This window comes from Apteryx mantelli, chromosome 16 (assembly GCF_036417845.1).
Source record: "Apteryx mantelli isolate bAptMan1 chromosome 16, bAptMan1.hap1, whole genome shotgun sequence".
Taxonomy (NCBI): Eukaryota; Metazoa; Chordata; class Aves; order Apterygiformes; family Apterygidae; genus Apteryx; species Apteryx mantelli.
In genome coordinates, this window is record NC_089993.1 from 11,991,657 (window position 1) to 12,011,272 (window position 19,616).

Consider the following 19,616-nt stretch of genomic DNA (forward strand, 5'->3'; position numbering starts at 1 on the left):
TTTCAAGTGTTACCTGCAGCAAAGGTTGGCTGATATGTAGCAGATGATGTTGGGCTTGAGCATTCATTCGATGTATCCGTAACTAAGGGTGATGCAAAGCTCACTAGATTATTGTAGACACTAGAAAACATAATGGAGTTGATAAATATTCATGCAGCTATTCAAGTTGATTTGAAAATTCAAAATGAAAGCCAGAAGTCAAGTTTTGCAAAAAGATTTTAGCATGCTAAGACAATCACCAAGTAGGCACGCGGTGTCGTGCTTCTGCTACAGGCTAGTGGATAAGCAAAATGTCTTCAACAAACAGAAGGGAACTTACCTTTGGCTCTGTGTTTTTAGTTCTTTCAAGGTGGGAGTTATTTCCTGCAGCATTTCGACATGTTCCTGACTGCGGACCTGACCCATTACCTGAACTAATGTAAACAAAACTGTCTGAATATTATCTTGCCACGATTTATATTCGCCTAAGAACTGCCTAACACTATTCTCATAGGGAACATCTTCACCATCTGCCAAAGCTGCTTCTTCATCCTGTAACAGAGATGTGATAAAAAGGTTTAACTATCTGTTATATTTTTAAAAATAGAATGAAGTTCAGCATTTCTTAGTGTTTTCAGCCTCTTAGTTCATAATCTGTCTACAAATAACCATAATTTTCAACAGTTGCATCTCAAGAAAAATTTGAAAAAGATCATATGTTTTACCGATTAAAAGCTAGGAGGATTTTTAAATGCATAAAAAAAATCTTTCAACTGCCAACAGACAAAAAGGCTTAAGGTCAACCAAAATGTGATTAACAGCTCTAGAAATACAGCTTTATAAAACCAATTTGATCTCTAAAAATTCACATCTGGAACACTATATGCATGAACAAAATTCACTGTTTTGTTTTTATACATACGTATTTAATTGTATATACAGATACACACTTTATTTATAAAAGTGTTATTTTTCTTGAACTATACTGACATTGTTTTCAGCACTAAAATTTAATGACATTTCAGGCATACCTTTGCCATAGCTTTCAGCAGATGCTTGACATCTCCAAGTTGCCTATTATGACCAGTGAGCACAGTTTTAATACTATCCACCAGGTTCTGAATTGTTTCACAGACTGTTTCTATTTGCTGTTCTCTCTCTGTTTGTACTGTTCTCTGTGTAGATATTTCCTGGGTCAACTGCTTGTGAGCTGAGTGAAGCCATTCAGAGCTACCGATAGGATGTTCGAGACCGGTGCCCTAAAAATAACAGAAGCATTTTAATAGCTATATCCAGAGATAAAACTCAATTGCTTTGCAGGTGCTACCACCAAGTGTTCAGCAGTTGACAGTGTAAACTGTCATCCATTACTCATTAGAAGGTATACACAATATTATGGGGAATGAAAGGCAAAATGGAGAACTCATTACAGTAATTCTGTAGCGTTATGTATTTTGCTTTGACTTTTACTCACCACTCTCTGAAGTAAGCGAAGCTCCAGTTCAGAGACTGAACTGTTGAACTGTGATGCAAATGAGCACATTTGTTGACAGCGTTTGAGAAGTTCAAATAATGCAGCATCCAGATTTAAGGCTTCCGCTGTTCTAGTACGTAAACTTTCAAAATGAATGATGTTACTGCAGAGGAACGTAACCTGAGAATCAAAGAGAAAGCAAGAAAGAAGATAGCCCAATTAAACTGTGTATTAAACAAACTGCATTTGTCCCATATCCTTAGAAAAGCGAATTTTAAATACAGCAGTAAAGCTGCCCTGTTACAATAATGATATCATTTCAGGGGCATCCAGCCCTGTGGCAACTCTCCCAGAGGTGATTCAAATTGCTTTTAAAGTGGGATTCCCAGAAATATTTGGATTTCTTGCTGTTTAGATGTTGAGGAGGAAAAATATCTTTCACATAAATCAGTTGTATCTCAAGTAGAAAGTAACAAGTAAACATACTTATCAAGTCAATACTTCTTCATCTATAGTACCTGACTTGCTCGTTGACTTTCTTTAAGGACAAGGTTTCTTCTTTCAGCAATAGTGGCATCAAAGTCTTGCAAGACTGGTGCCAGTGCAGGATTAGCACCTCCTGCCCATTTTAAACGCTGCTCAATACTTGCTTCAAGTGCTGCTAGTTTCTCCTACATTGGGAAAAAATGATAATAGGAAAGTGTGTGTATATATATACACACACACAGAGCATATTAAGCCTAACTTAAAAAAACTATGCATATTAACTCGTGCAGTCGCATACATTTTTATATCCATATATATAAAAGAATGTGGTATACGTGAATGACAGATGTAGGCCTATGCTGTTTTCAGAACACATCACAACTGGATTTGATTGTTATGAAAACAAAATCACTTGTCTAGATTTTAACCCACCACAAAATACAGTAACAAATTAAATCACTACATGTCTAGACTAAAAATAAAATAAAATCATGGGAGTCCTGGACTCTTGTACAAATAATCTTCAAAAAAGGATTATGAGCAGTACCTTAATAAATAAAAACAAAATTAAAATTCAACAAGTTAAACAGTAGGTATTTTTAAACAATTAAACATCAATTACTGTAATACCCTGAAGTCTTAAAAAAGAAACACATAAAAACAAAAATTTAATTTGTTCTTACAACAGCCTGAAAAGCTGGGCAGATCTACAACATGTAGAAGCCTTAACACACACAAGAAAGGATTTGCCCAGACTTGCACAGGAAGCTTTCAACACTTTGTTAGTAAAATGATAGTGAGGATCACCTAAGTAAAACAAACGTAAAGAATAAGAGTATGATCAGCCTTCAGAAAGAAGGGTATTTTTACGTATCAGAATTTTTGCCCATGAAACAGATTTACTGGTACACCAGGAGAGAATGCTGTGTACTATGAGATGACAAAAAAATCAAATAATATAATAATACACAACAGACAGAGCAAGACAAAGCAGACTGAAAGAGAGCAATGAAAATACCATGAAGTTTGTGCTTAGATAACAACACAGTTAATCTGGAGGTGGCAGATAATTCTGGAATGTATGGTTAGAAAGAGTCGCATTTCAATATGCTGCTGAACAACCGCCCCCGGAAGTAGCAGTACCTGGACTGTTGCAATTGAAGCTTCAATCTGACTGAGAGTATGAAGTTTCTTTTTCATGCTGGCTAAAATTGCAGAACGAGGTGGAGGAGTAACAGAGATGGCCTGTGGGCGACTGATAAGAAGATCTTCATGCTGCCACTTTTGTTTTTTTTTTTTTTTTTTTAAATAGGAAAAGGCTTGATTAGCAATATTACTCATCACAAAACACTTTGCTTCACGAACAGCAATTCTAGTATTCTGGTACACCTTATAGTAAGAGTATTTCAAAAGGACTAGGTATCTGAAGATGATACCAGCATGTTTTGAAGTTCTTAATCTTTACAGTGTTAAATTCTATAAACTATGCTTTGTTGGACTGGACAATTATGCCATTAATCAGTCACTAACTTACTAGAAGTGATTTATACACATTTCCTTAATGTAAAGGAAAACTCCTCAATCTTCAGAAACAGTTCACTTGTGATACGTTACAAAACAAACAGACAATTTTGCTTACCAACCTGTGAAACAGGTTAGTAACCGATGTGGACAAAGCCTCTACTCTTAACCTACAAGTCGCTACAGAATGAAGAGCAGTGATACTACAATACAACTGGATACCAACATACAATTCAATGTACATGATGACATTCATCTAAAGCCTCTGAAGAACGTTTTTATGATCAATACAGCTGCTATTTATACTTGTTCCATGAGGTAGAGGGGAACAAGGAGTTAAGGCAGTGAAATTTGAAGGAAGGGTACAAGATGACATTCAGCAATGTATATCCTCTGCTTTAAGCAAGCACATTCTTTAAAGTCTACTTTTTTTTTTTTTTTTTTTTTTTTAAAGAAGCAGGGGGGAAATGGGACAACATTGCTTGTAAGAAAGCCAATGAATGACATCTTTTCTTCTAATAAATGACTTCATGGTTACTGAAAAAAAGTTGTGTATTTAGTCAAAAAAGAATTTACGCATTGTCACATTTGCATCTTATAAGGCAGCTAATCTTCAAAGTAATTAGCTGTTACACTTTTCCCCCCTCTATACATTTAGAGAAGAATTAAAAACCTAAATAGTATATCAAGTCCATTAAAATACACTGAAAATCATTTGACAAAATAAAGCCCCTGTAGTGCTCAGACACAGTAACTAAAACTTATTTTCCACAGAAAAAAATTGCAAAAAACATGCAGTCTCACCTGGAACATGGCAATATGCAGCTGCACTCTCTGAAGACTAGTCTTGCAAGATGAAATACTGGTTTCAAGTCTGCGCACTAAATCATGCTTCTTCCATGCTGTATCATATGAACTAGCTAATACTGTTGCCCTGTTCATGACCAACTGTGAGAACTTGCCAATTTGGATATTGTGCTCCACAGCTTTCTTGCACAGGTCATCCACAGAAACTTTGCTCTCCGCTCCAAAGTCCTTAGCTTCTACCTGAGCAATGATATCCACACCCAAAGCACTGATGAAACTGCACAAAGTAAGTCCCAAAGCTTGATTTGGAAGGCCAATTAAAAGCTGCCTCACAAAGTCAGCTGTAAAAGCCTTTATTGGTTTGGCCATTTGGTCTTCACTAAAACAAGAGTTTCTATAAAGGGCTTTCACATTGACAATTTGAACAGGTCCATTCACTGTGTTCTGGTCTTCAAGTGAACTGATTCCTTTTAAAGGAAAGAAATAGATAGTATTCTTGTTATAAATTAAACATTTGATACACTAATATCATCAGATTTAGAAACACAGCAAAATTACAGGAATTCATTTTTAACTTCTGGCTACTAGCCATATATGAAAGATAAGTTACAAAAGATGTGACTATCCTTTTAACATTTTTCTCAAAAAGGACATGAGATGAGAAGTGGACAAAGCAATATTGAATATTTGACAACATATTTATTTACCTGACAATGTTTTAGAAAAGGTACCACAGAGTCTGAAGAATTCTTTAATTGTTTGTAGTCTCTTCAGAAAGAAAATTTCCTCCAGAACTTGCCGATTATTATCGTCATCAAAGAAATTAACTTGGGTGCTTCGGGCTTCCCTAATTATGTCAATCTTACGCCAAGCAACAGGTATTTCCATCTTGTTTAGCTGAGTGATGTAAAGGAAATTAGTTTTGTTTTATAAACCTTTTACTCCTGGCTCAAAGAGTACTTTGGGGAAAAAAATAAATAAAGCACATACCTTTTCAATCAATAAACCAAATGCAGTTTCCACTTGAGCAAACATTCCATCAAATGCTACCAAAAGCATCTGACCAGCAGACATTTTGGGAGTCTCATCAACTGAACCATTTCTTGGCTGAATCAACTCACCATACTGAGCATGAAGTACTCTTAAAGAAAGAAAATTTACATGTCTTTGCTTAATCTACAGTCAATAAACAGGATTTTTTTTAAAAACCTATTTTCTCCATAGCTAGAGCAGATCAGAACCAAATGTAAGCTGCATTCAAACTAAGTGAATTTTTTGTAGCTTCTTTTTTTCCACTCCTCTTTCCATATGATTCTATACATGAAGTTCTAATGCTGGACCCATAAGAACAGTTGATGTTATTATACAAGTTAAAGTTGTATTAAAGGATCGCCTATAAGTTGAACTTAAATCCTAGCTAGAGGATACAGACTGTACTTCCTATAATAAGCACAGTAAAAAATTATGAATAAGTGATGCAAAAATTACCTTTCGTTCCTTGAAAACCAAGTACTGATTTTATGAAAACACGCATTTATAATTGACTGAATGAGGTATGGGCTAAATAGGTGGAGGATGAGGTTTCAGGCTATGGCTGGGATGCTTTAACAGCTTGCTGCTCCTGAAAGGGCAGTCTTATCTTCTCCCTCCCTCATATCATTTTTGACCCTCAACTAACAAGCTGAGCAGGCTTGCCAATGGGTAAACCATGAAGAAAATTAACCTAAGAGAAAAAAGTAAATTGTTTTTAACTGGTATAGCAAGATTCACTGTACCACTGATGGATTAGATGAGCACCACATAACTGGCGCAAGGGAAGCGGCAAGACCACTCTCCTTTTACTTGGCAGGAAGCTTTTAAATTGGCTCGGCTGTCTAGCAAACACTTCTCCAGAAAGGTACTGTCCCATGTTACAAGTTGCACAAGTCTGGTCATCAAGTCACTGATTCATTAGGCAAAAGCTGCCCAAAGCTCCCGACAAGGAGGTGCCACGGTTACAAGTGCTCCCTTTCGCAGGTTCCTCCCACAGACCCGTGAACCAGTTCCTGTTCCTTTTCTCTCATTCCTTAAAAGCTTCAAATGTAAAATCACAAGCACACATATTTTGGAATGTTAACTACCATACAACTCAAAAGTCTACCTTCAGCAGATATAAATGTTTCTATTGCTGTAGCTCTGTATTTGTTTCACTGTAAAATCTATATATGCTCTTCTTAAGGGTATTCCTGGGCAAAAAAAGCCTGTATTTCAAACAGATAATCAATCAAATGCAGCCAAATTAAGAACAAGAAAGTATATGAAGACTGCTGAACATAAAGCTGAACTAAAAAAACAAAATAATAATGTATGCGATTTACCTTGCAACATCAATGTAATGAGTATGTGTTTCTTCCTCTAGTCCCATAGCTGCATTTCGTAAGTAGGCTTGAAGAGATTCAACCAATGTTTGCAAAGGGACTCCATCAGTTGTTTGTTCAATAAGATTATCTAACTCAAGAAGCATACTTTCTAAAGTGTACTCTCCTTTCATTAAGCACCTGAGTGCTTCAGGAAAAATGATCTGCCGAAAGTTTGAGTTCAATTCCTGTTGAAAATTAAGTATAGAATCATAAGAACTTTTTCCCCAAAAAACTACCATATGCAACACCTTTCTCATTTTAGTATTACACCACCTACAATAGATATTATTTAAATTATAACAGGATGCTGGTTAGCAAAGGTTAAAAAAAATTTAATCAAAAAAACCCACTCAGGAATATGGCTCCCTCTAAATTTGGGGCTAGCAACAGGTTTTAAACTTAGCACATAAAATCTTGTTAAAAAGAAAAGATTTGTCAAACATTTACATAATGTACTAACAACTACCTCACAGCAACAGCAGCAATCTCTTACAGCAATGCTCAGCAGAGAATTAACGGTGCAGAGACCACACTTTGCAAATCCATTTGTTCAAATGATTTAGATTTTCTTTCCCACTATGGAACTATAAATGAGTTAAATTAACAACTGAATTTATGATTTGCTAAACTGATTGGACTAGAGAAGGCAACAGAATCAAAGATGGCAGGTAGTGATTATTGTAGCTAGAGGCCTATTCACGCCATAGAAATCACTGCAGGTAGGAAAAACAGTACCTTAGTATGTAAAGCAATTTTCACCAAACAGTGCATCAGAGGGCTACAGAATGCATCAGAAGGCTACAGCAGGCTATGGAAGGGACCAGCCATTGCCCTCCATCTCCAAAATGAGACAACACACACCAAAAAAGATTAGTTGGCTGTTTACCAAGCTTCACATCTCATCTAAGAGCTCAAAATATGGCAGTGTGTTGGTGAAAGATCCAGCTGCAGTGCAGAGAAATTACATGCATGCTTCTGAAACACAGGGTAATGCTTTGAAGAAGAGTAAAGAAAAAAAGTGAAGAAAATCTCAATGCACTCAAAGGTTGGTAAGGAAATACATTTCAAAAGCAATACAGCGGGACCAAAAACCTCAAAAAGCTATTTGTACCAGCTAGAGTTTGTAAAATGCCTACATTCCTTACAAGATGTTTGTTTTACTCAAGCTGTCACTAATGAAATATTTTGTTAGTGAAAACTCTTAAAATGCAAAATTAAAAATGGATTTTTCTCCTTCCTATTTTGGGGATTGGGGTCTGTAGAGCAGGTTTTGCAGAATTTGTTTCAGGCTACTTAATTGATTTGTGTCTTTCTATCTTGTGATATTAATTTGTGTCTTACTTGTGAGTAAGACACAAAGCTCTTATTTTGCTACCAACTTTCTCATGGTTATTCTACAGCAATTTTAAAAACTTGCCATGTATAGATCAAAATGGTTTCTTCTGACCAACAAAAAATGCAAATGGAAGTAGTAAATGGCTGGTCAACTCAGTGAAGAAGTGGAGCAACCAAGACTAAGGTCCAAACAATTTTAGCAATAGCATAAACAAGCATTTAGCTATTTTTAAGGAAGGATTTGTTAAGAATGGTTAGAAGGTTCAGGATGAGGGAAGAAAAAGTAACAAAAATAATTGTCACCTGAAGTGAGATATATACTCCATTAGCTAAATGAACAGCTTCTGATGCTTCAATTGGGTTAGGAATATCTAAGTCCTGGGGTACCAGATGACACTGCTTCAGCAACTGTACAAGGCACGTAACATTCCCACTCATGCTGCACAGCTCCTCCAAGAACCAGGCTCCATCTCTTGAGGTGAGATCAACCAGCTGCTCTCCAGCACTAGACGCTGCACCTTCCATCATCAGATTCCGCCTAGACCAATTATGACGCTTAGTTAGACAAGCAGATACCAACATGCTATTGCATGCTCCGCATAATTATGTCACTTAGAATATTCCTTTAATGTGGTCTTAAAGCATGAATAAATACAAAAAAATGTCTCAAGAGGCACCTCACCTCGTAAGTGTACAGAGAGCAGAGATGATAACGCTTGCTAAGCTCAGTGAGCCCTCTTCTCCATTTTCATGAAGGAAAACTTTAATACAACGTTCAATTTCTTTCAGCTGTTCCTCACAGACAGGTACAGTAACTGCTTCTTGTTTCAAACGCTCCACCTGCCTGATAAGCCTGCTATTTATATCTGCTGCATAGCGCTGTAGAGTCATTTCTGTAGCAGTTATGAACTGACACATACTTGGAGGTGGCTGAGGAGCGTATTGCAATTCATACCTGTAAAGCAAGAACACCATGACAACATTCTCCCTTCTCAAGCTCTAGCAAGTTGCATTCCACTCCCTGGAAGCAAAAATACTCCCCAGTTGAACAGTTATCACATCATGCACTTCATATCAATCTGAAACACCACAGCAGTCAATGGCTGTCCTACTGACACTTTCATAAAGTATCACAGAAGCATCACATCCCATTACTATCTGCAAGGACAGAGGTCAGCCAAATAGAAGTCCTCTAGGCAAAGAAAGAAGATAAGGAATAGGAAGGAAAAACATTTCAGTATAAACACTTGCATATGATCTAAAACTTGTAGGCCAAGCATCAGGAATGCTGGAATGGCCTGGTTTTGGAGGAAAAGGAAAAAATAACTGCTTGAAAGTTTGCTTTAATGAAAAAGAGTCCTTGGTAGACTTAAGTGATTTTTAAATACTAGAAAGTTTCCAAAATCCCCAATTATAACTACTCTAAAGCCACACCTTGTTATTCATCTTTTTATTACAGGGAAATGTTATTTAGTTCTCTTTTTGCAGTACATAGCAAGACTCTGGAACAATATTTTTAAAGCAGCTTTTCATCTTTTTTTCTAGGCTTCTGGAATTACAATTTAAACTTGTTTTGGGAGGCCCATTATGAAGCAAAACTTAATTTTAATTTAAAAATTAAAATCCTAAGACAGCTTGAAAACTAAATTCTTCAGGAAAAAAAAATCCATTATTTTGCAAACTTACTTCCTGAAGATATCCTGACAGCGTTCTATTGTCATGTTACAAATGAGTTCTTCCATCCAAGTTTTCCATTGCTCAATTCGGTGTTTCTGAAACACGGCTTTTGGATACTGAAGAGCTACGGTTGCATAGTTGTGCAATTGCTCAAGACAACCACGTAAAACGGATCTTCTTTGCTGAAGAAGAGCACCAACCTCTCCTTCCAATTGTTCACATTGACTGATTAGATGTGCCTGGCCTGCATTTTGCAGAAATGCTGTTGCTGGTACATAACTGGGAGGACCTTTTGAGAAAGACAGTTAAACAATCAACCTCCACTGAACTCTGAAGCATACGCACTTCATAGCATACAAGCACCGAGTATTAAAGTCTTTTCCAAAACATTCTTTCACCTGTGGTAAAGGAGGTATTGAGTATTCATACTGCCAATTTTAAGCCCAAGGTAAGAGAATAATGTACGCAGCTGGGGCAAGACAGACAAGTTCAAACCTTCAGGCAGCTTGAAATAGAAGCCTTGTGGTGTTCTAAATCACCCTTTAGGGAAACCCATGTCTTTTCATTTATTACATATGTAACCATGCCTTTAAATTGGGGTATATTCATAATGCCTCCTGATATTAAACTCTAGTTATTTTCAACCCATCAGAAAAAAAGGATCAAATACTATTTTATACCTAGGTCCATTTGTGTGCTTATTTCTTGAAGTAGACTTGCAAGTTGTGTTGCCTCTAAATTGTTGAAAGCAGCTTGGTAATGTGTTATCCACTGCTCAAATTCATTCAGCTTCACCTGGATTGCTTCCTGGACAGCTCTTTGTTGAGACTGCAACTGTGTGTGCTCAGAATACCTAAATTATTGAAGTCACAGAATCAAGTAAATACTACCAGAAAACAAAAGTACTTAATTATACTGAATACAAAACTATACTGAACAATACTGTACTACTTTTTTGACCAAAAAGTTAAAATACTCTCACCAGTTACATAAAGCTTACAAAAATAAACATTGTGCTCACTAATTATGGTTTCCCACAAAATAAAGAACGTGGGTGCATGCACACATACTCATCCAACTTTGAAATCCTTGATCAGTTTCAACTAAATGAGAAATAAGTTGAAGAGTTAGAAACAAAAATTTGTGTCATTTATCAACAGCTGAGTAGTGATCCAAATTAGTAACCATACTGAAGGAAGAGGCAGGCTCAACTCAAGCATTATGTCGGGAATTTGACAGCTGCTGGCTGTCAGCACATTTTGGTCAGTATACATGGAACATGTGATAGCAGAGGCTACTGAGGAGGTATGAGGCTTAGGACGTAACAAAGATTATTCAGTAGGAAAGTGGGCTTCGGTAGTTGTTCTGCATAAGGAATGAGTTGTTTACTGTAAGATTAGCTGTTAGTCTCTCTCAGATACACATTTTTAACATCTAACTCATAAGCACATTATTAAACCACCAACTATATCAAGCCTTGAGATCTCCGACAGAATGCCTGGCTCCTCTATACCTGTGCTGAAGCGTGTGAGAGGGATGATCCACTCCTTCTGCACCTTCCAGAAATTCTATCTCCTCCAGCAGTTTTCCCTGCAGTTTTTCTACATCTGTCAACTGTTCTTGCAAGTTCAGATATTCTTCTAAACTACTGTCCAATTTTGGAAGCACAGACAGCATTTCATCTCTGTTCTTAAACCAGTTAACCTATAAGCAAGATACAGAAGTTATAAAACTAGGCTTAGTTCAAACAGGTAAGAAAAAAATAATATAAGGCAGGATACAAGATTTCGATCATGTTGCTCATCTGGAATTACCTTCAACGCTACAGGTCGAAATCCTAATGGACATTCTTTATTTAGACAGCTCTCTCTAAACTTCTATTTTTATTCCTCCAGCCTTGATTCAGGCAAAACATTAAGACATACTTTAGAGTTAAGCACACACAGAAACCAAAAACGAAATATTTGCAAATTCCATATAAACACTTCCCCAAACAGAAACTCAGTTTAGCACAATAAAGTTTGGGAACTGATTCTAATAAATGACTACCTCCTCCACCATCCCCAAAATGCAAACAAATGAAATTAAAATGAAAGCATATGGCCCATTCTGGTTATGCAATAAAAAATTATTGTAGTGAACTCACCTTTATCTCAGCCACTCTAGAAGAAAAGAGACTACGTGTAATGTCTCTTTCCATTTCCCTTTTGCTCTGTTTGTTTTCAGCCTGCTGGCCCCCACCACCGTAGACAGCTCCTGCAAATCCTGCTTCACCTCCTGCTGTCCAGTCCACCAGAGGATCATATACAAAAGCTTCAAGCAACGTAAGCAAAGTTTCTCTCCCACGCCGCATGATATGTAGGACCTGCATCATATATTTTAAACAGACTTATTCTGAGCTTGTGTTATCACTGTAGATCAGTGGAATTTTAAATACAAAATACTGTATTTGAATAACTACAAAAATCCATAGTTTTTCCAAAACCACCTCAAACGCAGGATCACCACCACAGTATATACAAATGCAGCTAGCCTACTGTAGCAGTACTAAAATTAAAGTTTGCATTCTAGCATTCCTCACAAACTCTATTCTCTTTAACAACATCCCCTTGAGGAAGAAACTTCTCCTTTGTCCATAGTAATCATATCTGCCATGGTCATATAGGATGAAGGCTAAGCAAAACTTCATGAGCTATTTTATCTAAAATTTGTTTGCTATCAAAATGGAAAAAAATAGCCCCTCCCCTCCTTTTTTAAAAGCATATCTATAAGGTTAAACCACAAAACAAAAAACTGTCATGGCTAAAATCTTCATGAAGAGCCACCTTACTCACTTGGTATGGCATTTGGGGGGGAGGGGGGAGGGAAATACTACCAAGACTGACAACACTTTTAGGAAAAAAGAAAACCCTAAAAGACATTTGTTAAAGCTTTACAGCACAGCTTAATAAAATGTCCCATTTGTGGCACCAATCAACATTTTCCAGAAACTCCATTTCATGTGAATTCTTATAGTAAATTTGAAGATATTAAATTTTCAAATAATTTTAGCAACTCAGTAGTAGTAATTCACAGAATTTACACAAAAGAATATAGAAAGAGTGGGATCATACAGTCTAATTCCTCTGCAGGACAGGCCACTACATTTTTTTAATTTTCTCTTAACCGAATGACTGGCATATATTCATTTGGCTAAGGTGCATGTTCCAGAATGGTAACGTGAATCTGAAGGCATCGTTCGATGTTTTAATAATATATTTACATTGAAGTTAAATGTAATGCAAAAAACTTCTCTTTCTTGAAATTGCATTTAAGTATGTAATATGGTATTCAATTTTTTATTTTTAATCTAGAGCCACCAAAAATCCCACAGAATAGTAGTTGCACCACTACCTGCATTTAAATTTATCTGGCATTCATCTACTTTAAGTGTCTAATTTTAGGTACATCTTAAATAAGTCCAATTAAAATCACACCAAGTGAAGGCTTTATCAAAATCAACAGCAGAATGCTTAGTAGAGAAGTTCTAAGACAATGTATGATAAATGAAAGCCCTCTGTTTTCTGCACTTTTCCTAACTTACCTGTTCACAAGAAAGCCTGAAAACCCCTTCTACTCCTGTCACACCAAGCGCTGTTTCAATATTGTGCGTCATCCGAAACGGAACCTTCTCTGGTACCCTAAGGCTTTTCCCTTTAAGATAAAAGTTAAAGTTGTTTCTTTTAAAGATCGAGAAATTAAACCTTTTATTTGAATAACATATAGCACTTTTTAAATTACCTTTTTCAAAGCAAACATTATAATCTATGTGGACAACTTCTCCTGTAGTCATATCTATAAGAACATTATCCAGATGTCTGTCTCCAAGACCAATGATGTAGCCAACCATGGACATAACTGCAGTGGATCTTGCATACAACTTTAAAGAGAGTTTCAGGAAAAAAATTATTTGTGGGAATCCTCTGCCAACACATTGGACTGACTACCATTTCAAAATATTATTTAAATTGTAAGTGTAAGACATATCAAAACCAACTTATTCCAAGCTGTTTTTTATTTGTTGTCTGATGATATCTTACAAGAGTTCTCATTTCTTAAGCTGACAGCTCTACATTAATAAACTGTGTTTATCAGGTATATACTCTTTTCACAGTTGTTTCTGTTAGTCAACATTTCCTGCTATGTGAAACTTCAGCAGTGCTAGCTCGCAACTCAAGAGCATTATTGCTTGAACAAATCCCAGGCTTTTGTTGCCCCTCATCCCATTCAGAACATAACCTTTCAAAGTGGAAAATGCATCTGCTACGACTTACCTGTGTAACTCTCCACCATTCATCGGGTGTAGTACATGATGACCAAAGTTCCTTAGCTAGAAGATTCGGTGGAGTCGCTTCCATCAGTTCTTCTAGAACAGCCCTCATTACATTCAAGGGCCAGTCACGACGAGACACATCAAGACTAAGCCCAACTGCCTTTAAAGCAGGTCCAATTTTACTGTAGTAAAGTTCACTGGGTCGAGGCACTATGCCAGGATTCTGAGGAGTCTGATAAGAATCTTGAGCCTAGAAGAGGTAAATAATGCTTGTTTACGTAATGCAACTCTCGTTACCACAGAAGAGTATCTCAAATTCAGTTTAGCAAGAATAATATGAAATCAACTTTTCTTTTACAGCTCAAAGAATTACTTTCAAAATTCAATAGTTAAGAAAACCTAAAGATTCTGAAAAAAATCTGGCCTAACTCTACTGTTATCAAGGTCAAATCCAAAATTCCCACTGTGTTATACTGAAAATGAAAAAAGAGAGTTAAGAATGGGGTGTCAAACTAACATGACTTAAACCAAGTTTAACTGCATTTGTTCAAAAACAGTTCTGAATTTTTATGCCAGAACCACATACTTATGTTAGATACTGGAGTACATATACGTAGTTTCATCTGACATCTGGTCAAATCCCAGGAGATATGAATACACAGAACTGTTCTGCATTATCACAAACAAAAACACATTTTAAAACTTTAATTTACAACTATTTAAAACCAAACAGGATCATAAAGCAAATCAGGATGTTTCCCTTCTGAAATGTTCTAGCTGGCAAAAAACATAGTTGTTACCTTTTGCGCTTGTAAAGCAGCTTCTCGCTGTTGCCACCTCTTGTAAAGACCAAACAAAGGTGTAGCTCCATCCACCCACTGAATCAAGCCTGATCTTGTTCCCAGAGGTGTCACAGAATAGTGCCTCGCATGGAACCTTGGTGTCTCTTGACGGTTAATGGTAGCAAACATTGTGTTCACAATTGATAAGAACTGCATGATTCTTTCATCTAGATGCAAGTCTTCCAAACCTGTGTTAATTTATTTTGTTTCAAATTCAATTTCTAGAAATAAAATTCTTATTCTTAAACAAAGCCTAAAACATAGCATTTCTGAAATCATAACTCATTTCAGAAGCTTTATAAACCACTCAGACTACAGATGAGTTCAGCCTGAAACTAAACGTTTACATAGAATTTGCCTACTAGAATCAGTGTATCACAGCTGTGAGCAGTACACACAACAGTAACCGACACACTACACAGGCCTTTTTCTTTGGGGGAAGGCATGAAGTCTCAGAATTTCTCTTCCAGATGCTACCTTAAGCTTCTGGAAATGTGCATCCAGCTAATCCTATCAGCATGCAAGTAGAACACTATCTCTGATGTAACCCTTGAAGAACAGATCTGAAACACGCTTGATTTAGAGCTTCACGGGGCAAAAATCCTAGAATGCATATGGGGAAGTGGTGAGGGGAAGGGTACAAATGGACCAAACAACACTTTCTCCGTATCATGGGGATACATAAGAGTTGCAATGATGCATCTTCCCAAATTTAGTATAGTCTGTCTAATTTACAGCAAGAGACAGTAACTTTTATGAAAAAAATTCCATTTCTTACCTTTGAAAAGGTATGGATAGTTCTTCCCATCGGAACCCAGGAAAAGCAGCTTTTTAGGTTTGGTTTTGGTAGGCAGAATTGTGATGGTGCTACCCACACTATGAATTGTGACTGTGTCTCTGGTGGATACTTCTCCAGGGAGTGCTATTTCAGTGTTCATCATGGCAGCCAACCAGGGACTGATTTCTTCAAGCCGTAAAAGGTAACTAGCCCGTTTCTGCGCTCTTTGCTGCAAGCTTAGCATAACCTATTCCAAAGAAATTGTGTTTTAGGTTGAGGTTCACCTCAGCAAACATTAAAAAGAAAACAGACAAACAAAACAAACAAAAACTCCAAAACAAAAAACTTAATGATCTTCCCCCTCCAGAATATATGGAGATTTTCTTAAACTAAATTTCAGTCTTGCTACCCTACTAATTCGTTTATAGCTTAGGGATAAAGATGACAAAACCTAAGCAAAGAATATCCTTTAAAACAATTTTATGCAGCATGTACACCCTGTCTTTTGATAAGCACCAAAGTCATGGCAAATCAAATTCCTTAAGAGGTTTGTTCCTGTATTTATAAATACTTGAGTTGTGGTGAAAGACAGCAGAGTTCAGCAACTCCTTATTCATATATCAATTTGTTTGCTTGTTCTGGCAGAAGGGGAATTACAAAAAAAATCTGTTTATGTAAACCCAAGTACCTATCCATCAAGCTATTTAAAAACTACCAGGTTGGCTCTGGATATCCAAATGGACAATACAGATACGTACTTTGTCTCTTCTCAGACCTTTAAGAAACTAAGAAAAGATGACATAACTGAAAAACTTATTACAAAAAAGTATCTTTGGGAAGGGTAGATCACTTGAAGGTTGCTGCACAACCTGAGGACTATGTTTAAGGATAGCTGGAGTACCAACTTGTTAGATTATGAATCCACTGAACTCAAAGGGCATAGAGTTTCAAAGAGACAGTATTTTAAAAAAAACTGAAGTCCTCTGTCCCAGAAACAGACAGGATTCCAGAAAGCAGAAGACGCAAGCTTTGAAAGAACATAATAATTCCATTAGGTAGAAAGGTAATAATGCAGATAGTCAAGGCATCAGCAGCATTTGTTAGGGAGGCAAAAACTACTGTGTGTTACTCTGAAGCATGCCTATAGTGAATGCTGGCTGCAATTATGAAATGACAAGAGAATAGCAATAGAAAACTACGGAGAGAGTCAAGCACATGCTGCAGCAAGAATGTTTAGAACCTTAACATCATATTATTAGGTTGTGCATACTATACCTCTTTAAATGGGAGCCAGCTGCTTCCAGGTTTAGCAGGATTCAAAGGATTCTTAAGTTTTTCTAGCGCATTTTCAATAGCATCTCCATAGTTATCCTGAAACCATTTCTCATGAGGAGTTTCTGCAGGAGCTGCAGTGATGCTCCGTACATGTTCCAAAGCAAATACAATGGGCTTCATTAGAGCTGTATGCTTTTCACGCATGATTGCTATCTTCTCTTCTCTATTAAGAAAATTAATTTCCTCTTAACTCCATAAACAAGTTACTTCAGAAAACAAGTTAAACATTAAAATGGATCACAAGTGAGACATCAAACAAGTCAGGAAAATGCTTACATCTCTAAAAGGAGGCCTTCGTGTACGTCTATATTAAAAGGAAAAACTATTTCATTCCACAGTGAACACATGTTCCTCTGAGTTTTATTATTTTTTTTTTAAACTGAAACACTGAATAGGATCTTTCACTATTTGACACCCTGAGGAAAAACTCAGCTCAAAGCACTCTAAGCAACTTATTTCCTTTCTTTATTACAAGAGCTCTTGACTACTACTTCCTGATGGGGTACAACACTATAAAGAATGGAAAGACAGTGATTCTGACTGCTCTGTTTCCCCATTCCATGTCAGACTTGACAACAGAATTCAAGAGGCATTTTTAAACTTAGTAACTACCCAATGACTAGCAATTGAGAAACACATAGGTAAAAAAAAAGACCTGCTGAATACTGAAAAACAGAAGTGGTTTAAGGCATTCTGTTTATCCTATCTAGTACAAATGCCAAACAGGTCACTCCCCTTAACATGCCTTTCCTCATCTCAGCTGACTTGTAAGAAAGACTGGAAATAGAGAACTATAGGATCTCAAAAACCTCCAGAACTCGATATGCATTGGGTTTTACCACATTATCACTATGGAAATCCTAGCAAGGATTCACAGATGGACACTGTTGTTCTTATCACTTCTGATTTGATTAGATTACTAGCCATAGCATCAAAACGCTTGTGAATTGAGTCACTGGCTTACACAGAAGCAGCTAAGGCCATGCAAATTTAGGAGCAACAACACTGTTGGTCAATTTGACTGCATGCTTCCCCAAGAACAATCTTTTGTCATGCCTTTCATTCAGATTATTCACAAAAAACATACTTCCGTAGAGTGTTGTTGTTTTGAACCCTCTTGACTTCATCTTCCAGTTGTTGAATCCTTCTGAGGACATACATGTGCTGCTGCAGTAAAACTCCCAACCAAAGTTCATCCCAAAGAACTGTAACTCTGCGTAACTCAGCTACTAGCATCTGAACCTGTATAAAATAAATTAAGATTCACTTACTTTTAAAAGTACTAATATTAGGACTTACTTTTGTAGATGAACAACTCGGAAAAAAGATGACAGTCTAACAGCATCAAAGATGCAACAAAACTTTCAGTATCCTTCTGCACAAGATATACAAATTACATATTTTTAGTTCCAAGTGAGAGCATTAGTAACATACATTTTGCTTATTTACCTGCAATACCATTGTTGGATTTGCAGTAGAGAGTTTCTCCACAATTTTGCTGTAACAGTCCTGCATCATTGCTTGATCTTCATTTAATCCAACTTTTGTGTCATCTTTACTACTTTCTTGAGAAGTTGGGGGGCTCCCTCCATCACATTCACCACCCAACAATTCTTCTCCTTGAATATTACCTAGCAAAGTGGGGATGGCAGAAGGGAGCTTGTTCCCTAAATTTAAAAAGATGTTCAAATATTACCTATGCTGCTCTGGCCTCAGAAAGACAATACTAGTCGATACATCGTTTAGCATCAGGACCCCATATTACACTAATTACTGTCCAAGTATATGATGATACAATTGAAAAACTATAACTTATTTGCTAAACTGTTAGATCAAAGTAAAAGGTATCACTGATGTCCCATAATATGAAAGTTCTTAAGAAAAGTGTCAAGGAGTCACTAAAAAAAGAAATCAATATGATTTCATCCGGTATATAAAACACAAGCTAAAACATATCTGAACATTCAGTTTTTCCTCCATACCTGACGTTTGGGATTCACTGCTAAGTGAAATGGTACCCACTATTGCAGGATACAATATAAGATGAGGAGAATCTTGAGCCACTCGACACAACAGGTTGCAAATACTTTGACGAACATACACTTCTGGGTGATTCAGGCGGGAGAAGAGCTGAGGAATAATACCTTTATATATAGGAAAAGAAAAGGCGCTGAGTCACTTTGTACACTGCAAATGATACAGACTTTTTTTTTTTAAAAACATGCTATTTTTGCATTAGGAGAATGTGAATGGTCAGTTTCCCAATAAAAATTTCTCCTTGTTTTAAGTAACTGTCTTGTACAATACAGATGCTAGCTTATTTTCTCCTACCATTGAAATGCAATGCACAAATCCTGCAGTAAAGCACTAGGAATTGTTTTGCACACTGTATCTGTGGCACCAGTAGCTCTTAGTGTCAGCAAAATCGGATGTTTTACAAAGGGTAGTACAATTTTGCAATAGTTGGTCTCTTCCTGTACTGCCTTCCGCACTTTTACTCAACAATTTTTTGTGGGAAGGCCCCTGAACAACAAGAACCAGTAGTGGAGTGTCAAACAACTCCTGAGATATTTGTCTTTGGCCAGTGGTTACCAAGAAACTTAAAGATGAATCTCTTCTCTGAACCAGTTTTCAAACTGTAGCTAGGAAAAAAAAATTCTTTTTTCAGAAA

General features: G+C 36.7%; 1 protein-coding gene across 4 annotated transcripts in view; it reads right to left on the reverse strand.

The window, feature by feature from the left end:
* SMG1 (SMG1 nonsense mediated mRNA decay associated PI3K related kinase) overlaps positions 1 to 19,616 on the reverse strand; it is a 71,480-nt gene that overhangs the window by 5,112 nt on the left and 46,752 nt on the right. For all 4 annotated transcript variants that reach the window (XM_067306493.1, XM_067306492.1, XM_067306494.1 and 1 more), the window contains 25 exons: positions 18,928 to 19,089; positions 18,395 to 18,612; positions 18,033 to 18,187; positions 16,886 to 17,108; positions 15,611 to 15,857; positions 14,791 to 15,020; positions 13,992 to 14,240; positions 13,459 to 13,597; positions 13,262 to 13,371; positions 11,825 to 12,043; positions 11,192 to 11,382; positions 10,359 to 10,531; positions 9,688 to 9,967; positions 8,684 to 8,956; positions 8,305 to 8,539; positions 6,625 to 6,851; positions 5,258 to 5,408; positions 4,975 to 5,164; positions 4,265 to 4,734; positions 3,083 to 3,220; positions 1,972 to 2,124; positions 1,454 to 1,633; positions 1,011 to 1,238; positions 320 to 531; positions 14 to 120 (listed from right to left, as the gene is read on the reverse strand). In XM_067306493.1, coding sequence (XP_067162594.1) covers positions 14 to 120; positions 320 to 531; positions 1,011 to 1,238; positions 1,454 to 1,633; positions 1,972 to 2,124; positions 3,083 to 3,220; positions 4,265 to 4,734; positions 4,975 to 5,164; positions 5,258 to 5,408; positions 6,625 to 6,851; positions 8,305 to 8,539; positions 8,684 to 8,956; positions 9,688 to 9,967; positions 10,359 to 10,531; positions 11,192 to 11,382; positions 11,825 to 12,043; positions 13,262 to 13,371; positions 13,459 to 13,597; positions 13,992 to 14,240; positions 14,791 to 15,020; positions 15,611 to 15,857; positions 16,886 to 17,108; positions 18,033 to 18,187; positions 18,395 to 18,612; positions 18,928 to 19,089 — 5,160 coding nt within the window. The remainder of the gene's footprint in view (positions 1 to 13; positions 121 to 319; positions 532 to 1,010; positions 1,239 to 1,453; positions 1,634 to 1,971; positions 2,125 to 3,082; positions 3,221 to 4,264; positions 4,735 to 4,974; positions 5,165 to 5,257; positions 5,409 to 6,624; positions 6,852 to 8,304; positions 8,540 to 8,683; positions 8,957 to 9,687; positions 9,968 to 10,358; positions 10,532 to 11,191; positions 11,383 to 11,824; positions 12,044 to 13,261; positions 13,372 to 13,458; positions 13,598 to 13,991; positions 14,241 to 14,790; positions 15,021 to 15,610; positions 15,858 to 16,885; positions 17,109 to 18,032; positions 18,188 to 18,394; positions 18,613 to 18,927; positions 19,090 to 19,616) is intronic.